The sequence below is a fragment of the Neofelis nebulosa genome, chromosome 7 (genome assembly GCF_028018385.1).
Source record: "Neofelis nebulosa isolate mNeoNeb1 chromosome 7, mNeoNeb1.pri, whole genome shotgun sequence".
Classification (NCBI taxonomy): Eukaryota; Metazoa; Chordata; class Mammalia; order Carnivora; family Felidae; genus Neofelis; species Neofelis nebulosa.
In genome coordinates, this window is record NC_080788.1 from 36,695,874 (window position 1) to 36,709,931 (window position 14,058).

Below are 14,058 nucleotides of genomic sequence, written 5' to 3' on the forward strand. Positions count from 1 at the left end.
CATCTGCTCTGATCTTGTCTTCTCCCACCTCCCCACACAGTTCTCGGTGCAACAATACTAGATGCATTTTTGGTACAGCATCCAGCTTGTGTGCTATTTCCCACCACGAGATGCTAGCAGGGGTAAACACCCAGCTGGTGTCATACCAGAAGGCTGATCATCCCGACAAAGCACATCCCCAAACGACTGGCAGAACCAACAGCAACAAAGAGTTCAGCTTTTTATTGAATAGATTGCAGAAGAGATTTAGTCAAAAAGACCAAAGCCCATGTCATCATCAGACTCCTCTGACTCTTCTTTCTTTGCTTCCACTTTCTTCTCCTCAGCTAAAAAACAAAAACAGTCGATCACACACCTCAATATTTTACACTCCAAAGACCCCCAGGCCCTTCAGCATACATGGTCAAAAATACTAGACTTCCTCCCAACCATTCCCCTGTGTTTAGGATTTCTATACATCATTGATTCTTAGCAAACTAAAAAGTATCATAGGTGGGGCACCTGGGTGACTCAGTTGTGGTTGAGCCTCTGACTTCAGCTCAGGTCATGATCTCGTGGTCTATGAGTTCGAGCCCCACATCGGGCTCTGTGCTGACAGCTCGGAGCCTGGAGCCTGCTTTGGATTCTGTGTCTCCCTCCCTCTGCGCCTCCCCTCCCACTCATGTTCTGTCTCTCTCTCTCTCTCTCAAAAATAAACACTAAAAAAAATTTGTTTTTAAGTATTGTAGGCAAGATAGCTCTTCATCTCCACACTCCTCCCTCCCATACCCCCCCCCCCCAAAAAAAAAAGTTTTCTACCTGGGGCAGCAGTGGTGGAAGGAGCAGGACCGCCTGCTGGTGCAGCACCAGCTGCTGGAGCGGGTCCACCAGCTCCTACATTGCAGATGAGGCTCCCGATATTGACGTTGGCCAGGGCCTGTAACACAGTACACATACAGGTGACACTCAGTTCTGTCCTTTTTATAGTACCTACCCCACAAAAGGTACCCCATTTCAACTTACAGCAATAATTTCCCAACACTATATTGCTCTTCCTTTCTCCTTTGCTGCAGTCTGACAGTGACATTTTGTCTGCCACTGAGATTCCCTAAGACTTACTTTAGATAGGGCCACGCATATTAAAAATTAGTCACAAAAAAATGACTCAAGCTTTGAATGCATTGCAATGCAGTACCTTAAGTAGCAAGATAGAATAACTGAATCCCTTCAATAGATGAGAAAACTGGTCCCAAAATGCTGGCTTAAGTTGTTGGCAAAAAACGCAAGCTTCCTTAAACACTCAAACCGGGCAGGATTCTTTCCATAGTTCCAGGTCTCCTCTCAACACTGATTTCAATTTTTCAGACTGCTAGTCCAGGGACTTTTTATTAAAGAGGAGTACCTTTCTTAAAAGCCTAATGCTTTCAATCCTTCAAAACTCTTTGGAGGACATAACCTGAAGAGATAGAAGCTAATAGCCTCTTGCCAGAGATTAAGTAACATATACAATGGAAGGTAGCCAGTGCCAAGCTCCTGGGGATAGGAATCCTGTCTTCATCAGTCTTTTAATATCCTAACAAACAGTAAATGGTCAATGACAGGCCACCAAGCCCAATTTCCACGAAACCAGATCGTGCTGGAAGGATTTGCTTGAAGCAGTGTGGGTGGTATTATCTCCTGAGTGACCCTTTTAAGCAATCATCTGGCTGGTATCTCGTGTAGTTTTTGGTCATGGTTTCAGAACAGAAGGAAAGAGAAACCAGACTGAGATCAAGAAAGAAAAGGCAAGACAAACTTTAGACACTAGATGTGGAACTATGAAGAAGTTGTCACTTCAAAAAGATCCAGTGGAATACGGCATCTTCCAGCATTTTTCATGTCCTATGAATACATGAGTTGTGGAAGGTAATCAGTTCACCTTCCACAAGTCTGCTTCTCGAAGTCACTTTGAGGCCATCACCTTACCTTTGCAAACAAGCCCGGCCAGAAAGGCTCAACGTTTACACCCGCTGCTTTAATGAGGGCGTTGATCTTATCCTCCTAAAAAAAGAGTAAAACAGAAAAATCCATCAGGAAGCGTAACTTTCCTAAATGTCTCCAAAATACTGCGATTGAAAGTAAATCACTCAAAACGTGTGTACAAAACCGTGTGTAACCACTTCAAATATTCCATCCGTATTTCATGTATGCTTATCTAAACCCATCATGTCTAACACAAGTCTTACACTCTTAAGATTATCACGAGCAAAAGAAATGCATCCTGCTCCCGTGTGCCAGGCACCTGGCTGCCATTTCACAGGCCGGGACCTGCCTAAGTCACGCAGCTATTTTAAGTTACGAATCACGCCGCAGGGTGGCCCAACAAGGCCTACTAAGAGGACCGCAGAAATTCAAGGCCATCCCACCAAACAGGGATAAAGTGCCCTCGGTGCGGGTGAGGATGCCCCCACGCCGAGAAACCTTCGCTAAAGAAAGCTTCCCAAGGCCGGAGCGCGCAGCCCAAGTGAAATCCAGTCCCTCGGGGGCCAGCACGTGGCCAAGGTTCCCGGCGGCAGCGCACGCGGGCCCGCCCGCTACCGAGCGTCCGCCCCACCGCCGGGGTGCTGAAGGCCGCGGCTCCGGCCGGAAGGGCTTGGCAGGGACGCCTGGCACGTAGAGGGGAAAAGGCTGCCCGCAAGCACACCCCGTCGCCGGCCCAGGCCCGCACTCACCGTGACCGTCACCTCGTCGTCGTGCAGGATGAGGGCCGAGTAGATGCAGGCGAGCTCTGAAACGGAGGCCATGATGCGGGCGAGTGCTGAGCGGACGCTGCCGAGCGCGGTGCTAGTCGCCGGGTGAAGTGAGAGGCTCACCCCAACGCGGCCTTAGCTTCCTCGGAAGAACCGAGCACCTTAGCGGCAGCTGAGGAAAGGGAGTCCCGCGCCTGCGCACGGTGTCTTATACTGGTCAGGCGGACCAATCGGCGCCCGCGCCTGGCGGAAGAGGCGGAGCGAGAAGCTCCTGCGACGACCACCAGGGCGCCTGCGCACAAAGCGTGACTGGCTTGTTAGCGAGTTCAAAAAGTTGGTGGGTCCGCGCTTGTAGTGGCGTCTTCTTTTGGTTCAGCTGAAGCGCAGGGCTCATGAACAGTAAAAATATTTTTAGGAAAAAGTTATCTAGGTAAATGGACGTCACTCCCACGTACTGTATCCCATGTAACAGTATTTAGGCATTTAATGACGTCGGCAGCCTCCCCCAGCTGGCTGTGACCACTTGGAGCGCAGGAGCTAAATTTCAGCCCGGAGGACTCGCTTGCTTAGCGCAGCGTCTCGGATAAAATAAGTGATTTAAGAGGAAGAGAGAAGCTTGTTAGGAGAGCAGTAGCATATGAGCGCCTATGTCCCAGGGATTGAGCCACACTCTACAAGGATTCATTTAATCCCGACACAGCCTAAGAGGTAAGCAACTATTGTTTTAAGTACAGAAGATCTGTTAAGAATTTAGGGAAACTTTCCACTTCAATTTCTTTTTTTTTCTTTTCTTTCTTTCTTTCTTTCTTTTTTTTTTATAACTCAGGCATCCTGTGTTAGGGTGGAAATTGTCTAAAACTTGCCCTTAAAATGTTCAAGACATCTTGATGCACCTGCTGCCTGTGTGGGTGCTGAATTGCCATCGTGTATCTTTTGAAGCTTAATAAAATTGGTATTGGATTCTGTATTTAGTTTAAATTTTTTTTTGAGGTATAATTGACATAACATTTTTTTTTTTTTTTTTTTTTTTTGGGGACAGAGAGAGACAGAGCATGAACGGGGGAGGGGCAGAGAGAGAGGGAGACACAGACTCGGAAACAGGCTCCAGGCTCCGAGCCGTCAGCCCAGAGCCCGACGCGGGGCTCGAACTCACGGACCGCGAGATCGTGACCTGGCTGAAGTCGGACGCTTAACCGACTGCGCCACCCAGGCGCCCCAACATTTTTATTTCAGGTGTATACCATAATTGATGTTTGTATATGTTGCAAGATGGTAACAAGTCTAGTTAATAGTTTAACATCCATCACCATACACAGTTACCACTTTTAAGGTCTACTCTTAGCAACTTTTAAGGAGGAAATAATATATTAATAACGATAGTCACCACGTTGTACATTACATCTAGTGACTTACAACTGAAGGTTTGTAACTTTTGACCCCTTTCACCCATTCCATCCCTCCCTCTGGCAACCATCAATCTGTTCTCTGGATATGTGAGTTTGGTTTGTTTATTTTTGTTTGTTGTGGGATCCCACATATAAGTGAGATCATACAGTAGTCTTTCTCTGACTTATTTTACACAGTATAATGCCCTCAAGGCCCACCCATTTGTCTCAGATGGCAAGATGTTATACTTTTTTACAGGTGAGTAATATTCCTCTGTGGGTGACATTTACTTTATCTGTTCACTTTGGTTGTTTCCATGTCTTGGCTATTGTAAATAATGCTGCTATGAACACGGGGATGAATATATCTTTTGGAATTAGTGTTTTTGTTATCTTCTGATAAGTACCCAAGAGTGGAATTGCTGGATCCTATCGTAGTAATACTTTTAATCTGGGGGTGGGGGGGGGGGCACCTCTATGCTGTTTTCCAAGGTGCTTGCACCAATTTATAGTCCCACCGATTGTGCACAGATGTTCCCTTTTCTTCACATCCTTATGACCACTTAGTATTCTTGTCTTCTTGATGATAGCCATTCTAACAGGTGTGAGGCGATATCTTACTGTGGTTTTAATTTGCATTTCCCCGATGATTGGTATTGTTGAGTATCTTTTCATGTGCTTTTTTGGCCATTGCATGCCTTTGAAAAATGTCTATTCAGATCTTTTGCCTATTTTTAATGGGATTTTTCTTTATACAGAGTTGTGTGAGTTCAATGTTTATTTGTTTTTGAGAAAGAGAGAACCAGAGTACGAGCGGGGCAGGGGCAGAGAGAGAGGGAGACACAGAATCCGAAGCAGGCTCCCGGCTCTGTGCTGTCAGCACAAAGCCCGACGCAGGGCTAGAACTCACCATGAGATCATGACTTGAGCTGAAGTTGGACGCTTAACCGACTGAGCCATCCAGGCATCACTATAAATTTTTCTCCTATTCAGTAGGTTGCCTTTTCAGTTTGTTGATGATTTCCTTTGCTATGCAGAAGTTTTGAGTTTGATGTAGTCCCACTTGTTTACTTTAGCTTTTTTGCCTTGGCTTTTGTAGTCAGATGCAAAAAAATCATTGCCAAGATCAGTGTCAGGTGGTTTACTGCCTATGTTTTCTTCTAGGAGTTTTATGTTGCAGGCAAGTCTTTAACCCATTTTGAATTAATTTTTGTGTAAAGTTTAAGCTAGTGGTCCATGTTCATTCTTTTGCATGTGGCTGTCCAGTTTTCCCAACACCATTCATTAAGGAGACTGTCCTTTCCTGAGTGTATATTCTTTTGTCATAAATTAATTGAGCATATATGAATGGCTTTATTTCTGTACCATTGATCTGTGTGCCTGTTTTAATGTCAACGTCTGTTTGGTAACTGTAGTTTTATGGTTTGAAATCAGGGAGCATGAAGTCTCCAGCTTTATTCTTTCTCAAGATTGCTTGGGCGATTCAGGGTCTGTTGTAGTTCCATATGAATTTGGGGATTGTTCTATCTCTGTGAAAAATGCCATTGGAATTTCAATGGAGATTGTTTTGAATCTGTAGATTGCTTTGAGTAGTATGCACATTTTGATAATATGAATTTAACAGTTTAACAATTCTTCTGATTCATGACCACAAAATATCCTTCTTTTTTTATTTTGAGAGAGAGAGAGAGAGAGAGAGAGAGAGAGACCGACCCAAGCAGGCTCCATGCTCAGCACGGAGCCTGATGGGCTCGATCCATGACCCTGGGACCATGACCCAAGCTGAAATCAAGAACCAGGCACTCAACCTACTGAGCCACCCAAGTGCCCCCAAAATATTTATTTGTGTCATCTTTCATTTCTTTTCATCAGGATCTTAACTTCTTTATTTTTGATGTTTTTTAAATTTTCGATACTTTGAATTGTCTAAAACGTGTACATATTGTTTTACTACATGATATGAAACCTAAATGTAATTCCTCCTATCAAAAATGATTATCTTTACATTTTCCATCAACTATTTCCCTCTCGGAATTCACGCAGTTTCCTAGAAAGGTGGTGTAGTCAATGTCATTATTTCATAATCATCCCTGACCAAACATCTCCATTGGAATCCCCCAGTTTAGGGGGCACCTGGGTGGCTCAGTTAAGCGTGCAACTTCGGCTCAGATCATGATTTCGCGGTTCCTGAATTCGAGCCCCATGTTGGGTTCAGTGCTGACAGCTCAGAGCCTGGAGCTCGCTTTGGATTCTGTGTCTCCCTCCCTCACTCTCAGCCCTTCCCTGCTTGTGATGTCTCTCTCGCTCAAAAATAAATATTAAAAAAAAAATTTTTTAAGGGAATCCCTCAGTTTAGGGACCCACTTGGATCACTCTTAGTCACAAATATGAACATATCTTAATATCCCAAACTTTTAAAAGAGCTTAAAAAATATCAAGCTTTCTGAAAATAAAAGTTATTATGAGTTTTCATCCAAATCTGAGAAGCACTTATAGTGGAATTTGGGTGGAAAAGGAATAAATTTTAAAGCTATTGAAAAATTCAAACAAAAAAGAAAAATTAACCTTTCCAAAGTCAGAATGGATCAGTCCAAAACACAGTCACACCCCACCCCTCCACCCCATCTCCAGTGTACTTCAAAAAAAAAAAAAAAAACTGATCTGGTAAATATGATACATCAACACAAAGTAAAACAAAATATCACTCTGTTGAACTATATTAATTAGAAACCTTTTAAATCAATATTTTGTATCCCCTAATTGTTTTATAATTGTAGCAGCAAAACCTGAATGTTAGAGCATAAAAAAGGTAAATTATAAGTTCTTCTCACTTGTAAATGTAAACACAAAAACCCAAAATAAAATGTGAATGTCAATTATGTCAGTAAAGCTGGAAAAAAATTAAGGATTAATGAACTGAGTGCAGTACTGTGTATGAAAATATGGTATATCGTGACTAAACAGGATAGCTCAACATAAAATCTATTAAAAATAATTCACTAACGAGTTAAAGAGGAAGATCTATATGAAATTCTTATAGCTTCAAAAAAACCACTTGATAAAATTAAGTAACTATTCACGTTGACTCTTAGAAAATTGGAAGAGAAGGTAACTTCCTTAGCCTGATAAGGTATCTACTAAAAATCTATGGCAAACATCATACTCTTTTTTTTGGCTTTTTTTTTTTTCCTTTGAGAGACTGAGAGAGAGAGCATAAGTAGGGGAGGAGCAGAGAGAGGGAGACAGAGGATCTGAAGCGGGCTCTGTGCTGACAGCAGAGAGCCTGACTCAGGGCTCAAACTCCTAAAGTGTGAGACCATGACCTGAGCTGAAGTCGGATGCTCAACCAACTGAGCACCAAGATGCCCCACAAACATCATACCTAATGGTGAAACTTTAAAACCTACTCTTTAAAATCAGGCACAAATAAGGATATCTCCTTTCTCTTCTTCTGCTTCAATTACTATTTTAGAGTTTAGCTATCTCCATAAGACAAGAAACGAAAAGATTATTAAATTGGAGAGTTATAAACTCTCTTTATTCATAGGTAATATGATTATTTATCCATTTATTTATCCATAGGCAAAACAACGTAATAAGTAGTTCAGTAAGGCAGCTAGATTCAAGATTAATACACAAAAGATAGCAGCATTTCTGTGATCTGCCAAACTCAATTACAAAATGTAGTATTAAAAAAATACACCTTATGCAATAGCAACAAAAATCATTTTGTTTCTAGGAGTAAATCTAATAAGATATGCATTACCATTATTTAAAATTTTCTTAAGTTTATTTATTTTGAGAGAGACGGAGTGAGAGCGGGAAAGGGGCAGATCGAGAGAGAGAGAGAGAGAGAGAGAGAGAGAGAGAGAGAGAGAGAATGAATCCCAACTAGGCTCTGCACCCTCAGCACAGAGCCCAGTGCTGAGCTCAGTGTCACCAACCATGAGATCGTGACCTGAGCCAAAGTCAAGAGTCGGATGCCTACTGACTGAGCCACTCAGGCACCCCTTAAAAATTGCAAAACTTTATGGAACATCAAAGGCAACCTAAATGGAGTGATGTACCATATTCACAGATGGAAAGATTTTTAAATGGGTAATTCTCTCCAAATTGTATAATTTCAGTCAATATTCCACTAGGGGTTTTGGTGAAATTTGACAAGTTGACCTTAAATTTTCATGGAAGGATCAAGGACCAATAATAATGAAGACAGTTTTCTAAAATATAACAGGCTTTACTTACATGTAAATTCCATGCAGGACACAAACTTTGGTTTGCCACTGCATTTCTTATGCCTAAAACAGAGTCTGGCACATAGGAGACACTCCAGTAAATACATGCTGGATGAATTAAAACTGTGTTACTGACATAACAAATAGACAAACAGACCAATATAACAGAGAATCCAAAAATCCAGTCTCATACGTATGGGATCCTGGTAAGTCAGAGGTACGGCTTTATAGATAGGGAGGGGGTGGACAGAGGGAAGAGTACCTTTTCAAAAAACATAGTACTGGGACAATTGGTTTTCTATCCACACGGAAATGGGGAAACAATTTTTTTAATTTTGTCCTTATCATACATAATATGAAAAGGAAAAGTCTAAAATTTTAGAGGAAAATGGGAGTTTATTATTATTAAGTGTATATGAAAGGTTTCTTAAGGCACAGAACATAAAGGAAAAGATTCATATATTTGATTGCATTAAAATTGAAAACTATAAGCCAAAGAAACCATAACCAAACGTCTGAAAAACTATCATACTTAAGAGCCTGAGGGAACATAATGACTAAATGTGATACGGTTTCCTAGATGGGATCCTGGGAAAGACAAAAGTCATTAGATAAAAACTAAAGAATTCTAAATAAAATATGGACTTTAGTTAATAACAGTATATCAGTATTGGTTTACTAATTGTAACAAATATATTGATATGTTAAAAGGAGAAACTGGCCTGAGGTATATGGAACTCTCTATGCTCAAAATATTTTGATAAAACTAAAATAATTCTAAAAATTAACTTTATTTTTTATTTTTATTTTTTTAAATTTACATCCAAATTAGTTAGCATATAGTGCAACAGTGATTTCAGGAGTAGATTCCTTAATGCCCCTTACCCATTTAGCCCATCCCCCCTCCCACAACCCTTCCAGTAACCCTCTGTTTGTTCTTATGTTCTCCATAGTTAAGTCTCTTATGTTTTGTTCCCCTCCCTGCTTTTATATTTGCTTCCCTTCCCTTATGTTCATCTGTTTTGTCTCTTAAAGTCCTCATATGAGTGAAGTCATATATTTGTCTTTCTCTAATTTTGCTTAGCATGATACCCTCTAGTTCCATCCATGTAGTTGCAAATGGCAAGATTTCATTCTTTTTGATTGCCAAGTAATACTCCATCATATGTATGCACCACATCTTATTTATCTATTCATCCATTGATGGACATTTGGGCTCTTTCCATACTTTGGCTATTGCTGATAGTGCTGCTATAAACATGGGGGTGCATGTGTCCCTTCGAAACAGCACACCTGTATCCCGTGGATAAATGCCTAGTAGTGCAATTGCTGGGTCGTAGGGTAGTTCTATTTTTAGTTTTTTGAGGAACCTCCGTACTGTTTTCCAGAGTGGCTGCACCAGCTTGCATTCCCAAAAATTAACTTTATTTTTAAAAACACCTTGATGAGGTCCCAGTAGTTCATTTTTGCTTTTGTTTCCCTTGACTTTGGAGACATGACTGTGTAGAAGTTGCTGCGGCTGAGGTTAAAGAGGTTGCTGCCTGTTTTCTCCTCTAGGATTTTGATGGTTTCCTGTCTCACGTTAGGTCTCTTATCTATTTTGAATTTATTTTTGTGTATGGTGTAAGAGAGTTGTCCAGTTTCATCATATTGCATGTCACTGTCCAGTTTTCCTAACACCATTTGCTGAAGAGATTGTCTTTTTTCCATTAGATATTCTTCCCTGCTTTGTTGAAGATAAGTTGGCCACATATTTGTGGGTCCATTTCTGTGTTCTCTATTCTGTTCCATTGATCTATGTGTCTGTTTTTGTGACAGTACCACACTGTCTTGATGACTACAGCTTTGTAATACAGTTTGAAGTTCAGATTTATAATGCCTCCAGCTTTGGTTTTGTTTTGCAACATTACTTTGGCTAATCGGGGTCTTTTCTGGTTCCATACAAGTTTTAGAATTGTTTGTTCTAGCGCTCTGAAAAATGCTGGTGTTATTTTGATATGGATTGCACTGAATGTGTAGATTGTTTTGGGTGGTATACACATTTTAACAATATTCTTCCAGTCCATGAACATGGAATGCTTTTTCATGTCTTTGTGTCCTCTTCAGTTTCTTTCATAAGCATTCTATAGTTTTCAGCGTACAGATTTTTTTTTTTTTTTACCTCTTTGGTTAGGTTTATTCCTGGGTATCTTAAGGTTTTTGTTACAGTTGTAAATGGGACTGATTCCTTGATTTCTCTTTCTGCTGCTTCATTATTGATGCATAGAAATGCAACAGATTTCTGTGTGTTGATTTTATATACTGTGACTTTGCTGAATTGATTTGAAGGGGCACATGCATCCCAATGTTTACGGTAGCACTATCAAGAATAGCCAGATTATGGAAAGAGCCTAAATGTCCATCAACTGATGAATGGATAAAGAAGATATGGTATATAGAAGACACACACACACACACACACACACAGTGGACTATTACTTGGCGATCAAAAAGAATGAAATCTTGCCATATGCAACAACATGGATGGAACTAGAATGTATTATGCTAAGTGAAATAAGTCAAACAGAGAAAGACAAATATTGTATGATTTCACTCATATGTGGAATTTAAGGAACAAAACAGAAGAACATAGGGTAAGGGAAGGAAAAGATAAGAATAGAGAGGGAGGCAAACCATAAGAGACTCTTAACTACAGAGAAAAAACTGAGGGTTGCTGGAAGGAAGGTGGGGGATGGATGGGCTAAATGGATGATGGGCATTAAGGAGGACCCTTATGAGGAGCACTGGTTGTACATAAGTGATGAATCACTAAATTATATTCCTGAAACCAATACTACACTATATGGTAACTAATTTGAATTCAAATAAAAATAAAATCACCATAACCAAAATGGAAAAAATGTCAGATTAGGAGAAGATATAAGGCCCAAAGTACCCAAAGGCTGTATTTAAAGTCATAGAAATCAGTAAGAAAGTACAAAACTTTCCTGTTTTGCAAAACATCAAAAATTATCAATTAAGGGGTACCTGGCTTAGTTGGTAGAGCATGCAACTCTTGATCTTGGGGTCCTGAGTTCAGACTCCACAATGGGCATAGAACTTCAAACAAAATAAAATTTTCATCTAAAAGTATCTAGGGCTAAGGAATTTTTATTTAAACTTTAAAGATGAGACACAGTCATTAACAAACTGGTTAAGCGCTTTGATGCCAGGCTCAGGCTTGGGTTTAAATATGATCTCCACCATTTATGCTGTTGGGGGTCCTTGAGCAAGTCATTAATCCTCTCGATCTGTTTCTTCACCTGTACAATATCGATAACACCTGGTCAGGATGTCAGCTACTGAGCACCCAGTTAACCAGTTAGTCTTCATAAAGGTTGAGAGCAAGACATCAGTTGCCCATACGTTTCCCTTTATTATGTGTAGTTGTGGATTCAACATCATACTTTTACTTTAAACAAATTCTGTCCCTCACCCCCCTATCATAGTGCAAACATCCTGTTAAGATGTATTTTCAAAAGACTAAGCGGGGGGGCACCTGAGTGACTCAGTCGGTTAAGCGTCCACTCTTGGTTTCAGCTCAGGTCATGATTGCAGGGTTCATGAGTTGGAGCCCTGCCTCAGGCTCTGCGCTTGGCAGCATGGAGCCTGCTTGGGATTCTCTCTCTCCCTGTCTCTCAAAATAAATAAATAAACATAAAAGAAAAAAAAAAAAAGGCTAAGCAGTATGCCAATTTAAAAAAATAAAAATAAGAAATGGAAAGGTTAAATCCAGTAACATCTACTGAAATATGATTAAACTTTAGTGCTCTGGAGCATTCTAGAAACACAGCTATGACATTGCTCACCACTATTAGTGACAAATAAGTGGGTTTTGTGGGTTAATATTACACTTTCACTATTAATTAAAAAAAAATAGATTAAACTAGCATTGTGGTAAAAAAAAAAAAAATCAACCTCCAAAGAAATCCTAATTTAATCAGGGAAAAATGTATGTTTGCCTAGGTAAGAATGTCGATTTCACCATGTTTTTCAGTATTACTTTTTCTAATTTATGTTGTCTCCAAACCATGTTTTTTAGTTAAGTGTCTAGAAGAGCATATTTAATACGTGGATATTACAGTTGTCACACAAAAAAGACATTATCAATTTAATGTCAAATTACTTTATATTTTCTACTGCTGTTTCATTTTTACAATTCCAAGAATTCTGTTCATTTTTTTTTATTGAAATGTATTTGACATGTAATATTATGTAAACTTAGAGCGTATAACACCATGTGTATAATTTGATGGATTTGTATATTGGAATATGATTACCATTTTGGCAATAATTAGCATCTCTGTCATATTACATAATTACCGTTTCTTTATAGTACTTAGAATAATTAAATTCTAGTGTCTTAGGGTGTCTGATGTTTGTAATACAATATAATTGTCTGTAGTCAGTGTACTGTGTGTTAGATCCCTAGGACTTATTTACTACAGTGTTTTAAGTGTGTACCCTTCAGAGCGTCTGTCTTGTGTCCCCAGCCCCATCCGTTGATAGCCACCATTTTATTCTCTATTTTTACAAGTTTGGCTTTTTAAAATTCCACGTGTAAGTGATATCATACAGTATTTGCCTTTGGCTTGCCTCACTTAGTATAATGTGTTCAAGGTCCATCCATGTGGCAAATGGCAGGATGTCCTCCTTTCTCATGGCTAATATTCCGGCGTGTGTCTGTATATACCACATTTTTTAATCCATTCCTCTACTGATGGGCACCTCAGCTGTGTCCTTATCTTGGCTGTTGTAAATAGTGCTGCAGCGAACATAGGGGTGCAGATGTCTTTTCAAGTTAGTGTTTGATTTTCTTCGGGTAAATACATAGAAGTCTGAATCCTATGGTAGTTCTAATTTTAATTTTTTGGGGAACCTCCATCTGTGTCCGTAGTGCCTGGACCACTTTCCATTCCTACCAACGGTGCACAAGGCTTCCCTTCTTTCCACATCCTTGCTAGCACTTGTTATTCTTGTCTTCTTGACGATGGCTGTTCCAACAGCTGTGAGGCGATATCTCACTGCTGTTTCTTTTGCATTTCCCTGATGATTAGTGATGTTGAGCATCTTTTCGTATATCTGGTGGCAATCTGTATGTCTTCTTTGGAAAAATGTCCATTTAGTCATTCTTCCCAGTTTTAAATCAGATTGTTTTTCTCTTTTTTTTTTTTAATTTTTTTTTTTTAACATTTATTTATTTTTGAGACAGAGACAGAGCACGAACGGGGGAGGGGCAGAGAGAGAGGGAGACACAGAATCCGAAGCAGGCTCCAGGCTCCCAGCCATCAGCCCAGAGCCTGATGCGGGCCTCGAACTCATGGAGCGCGAGATCGTGACCTGAGCTGAAGTCGGACGCTCAACCGACTGAGCCACCCAGGTGCCCCTGTTTTTCTCTTATTGAGTTGTATGAATTCTCTATATATTTTGGATATTAACCCTTCATCTGATGTACGGTTTGCAAAAATTTTCTTCCATTTTTTGGGAAATGGTTGCCTTTTGTATTGTTATGTTGTTGTTGTTGTTGTTCAAAAGTTTTTTTTACTTATTTTGAGAGAAAGATTGAGAGCAAGCAAAGGAGGGGCAGAGAGAAAGGGAGACAGAATCCCAAGCAGGCTCCACACTGTCAGTGCAGAGCCTGATGCAGGGCTCAAACTCATGAACCGTGAGATCATGACCTGAGCCAATATC

General features: G+C 40.3%; 1 protein-coding gene and 1 long non-coding RNA gene across 7 annotated transcripts in view; one reads left to right on the plus strand and one right to left on the minus strand.

Annotated features, from left to right (window-relative positions):
* Positions 1-207: 207 nt before the first annotated feature.
* On the minus strand, positions 208-2,904 carry RPLP1 (ribosomal protein lateral stalk subunit P1). The gene is made up of 4 exons (XM_058737244.1): positions 2,691-2,904; positions 1,945-2,019; positions 799-916; positions 208-326 (listed from the first exon to the last, which is right to left on the minus strand). Exons 1-4 carry the CDS (start codon positions 2,760-2,762, stop codon positions 247-249), a joined length of 345 nt encoding a protein of 114 aa, XP_058593227.1. The 5' UTR covers positions 2,763-2,904; the 3' UTR covers positions 208-246.
* Positions 2,905-2,924: 20 nt separating this feature from the next.
* LOC131516350 (uncharacterized) overlaps positions 2,925-14,058 on the plus strand; it is a 58,562-nt gene continuing 47,428 nt past the window's right edge. For 4 of the 6 annotated variants that reach the window (XR_009264013.1, XR_009264014.1, XR_009264015.1 and 1 more), the window contains exons 1-2: positions 2,925-3,416; positions 4,292-4,352. This is a non-coding gene — a long non-coding RNA (uncharacterized LOC131516350). Of the gene's footprint in view, positions 3,417-4,291; positions 4,353-5,786; positions 5,918-14,058 lie in introns of all 6 variants that reach the window. The other 2 variants (XR_009264016.1, XR_009264012.1) reach the window with 2 other exon arrangements.

Bases quoted from the DNA above. Each gene is read 5' to 3' on its own strand.
- RPLP1 (XM_058737244.1), bottom strand. From the start codon at position 2,762: ATGGCCTCCGTTTCAGAGCTCGCCTGCATCTACTCGGCCCTCATCCTG. The intron at 2,020-2,690 runs GTGAGTGCGGGC...CTCTTTTTTTAG, and splicing joins ACGACGAGGTGACGGTCACG to GAGGATAAGATCAACGCCCT. The intron at 327-798 runs GTAGAAAACTTT...TTTGTTTTTTAG, and splicing joins TTCCACCACTGCTGCCCCAG to CTGAGGAGAAGAAAGTGGAA.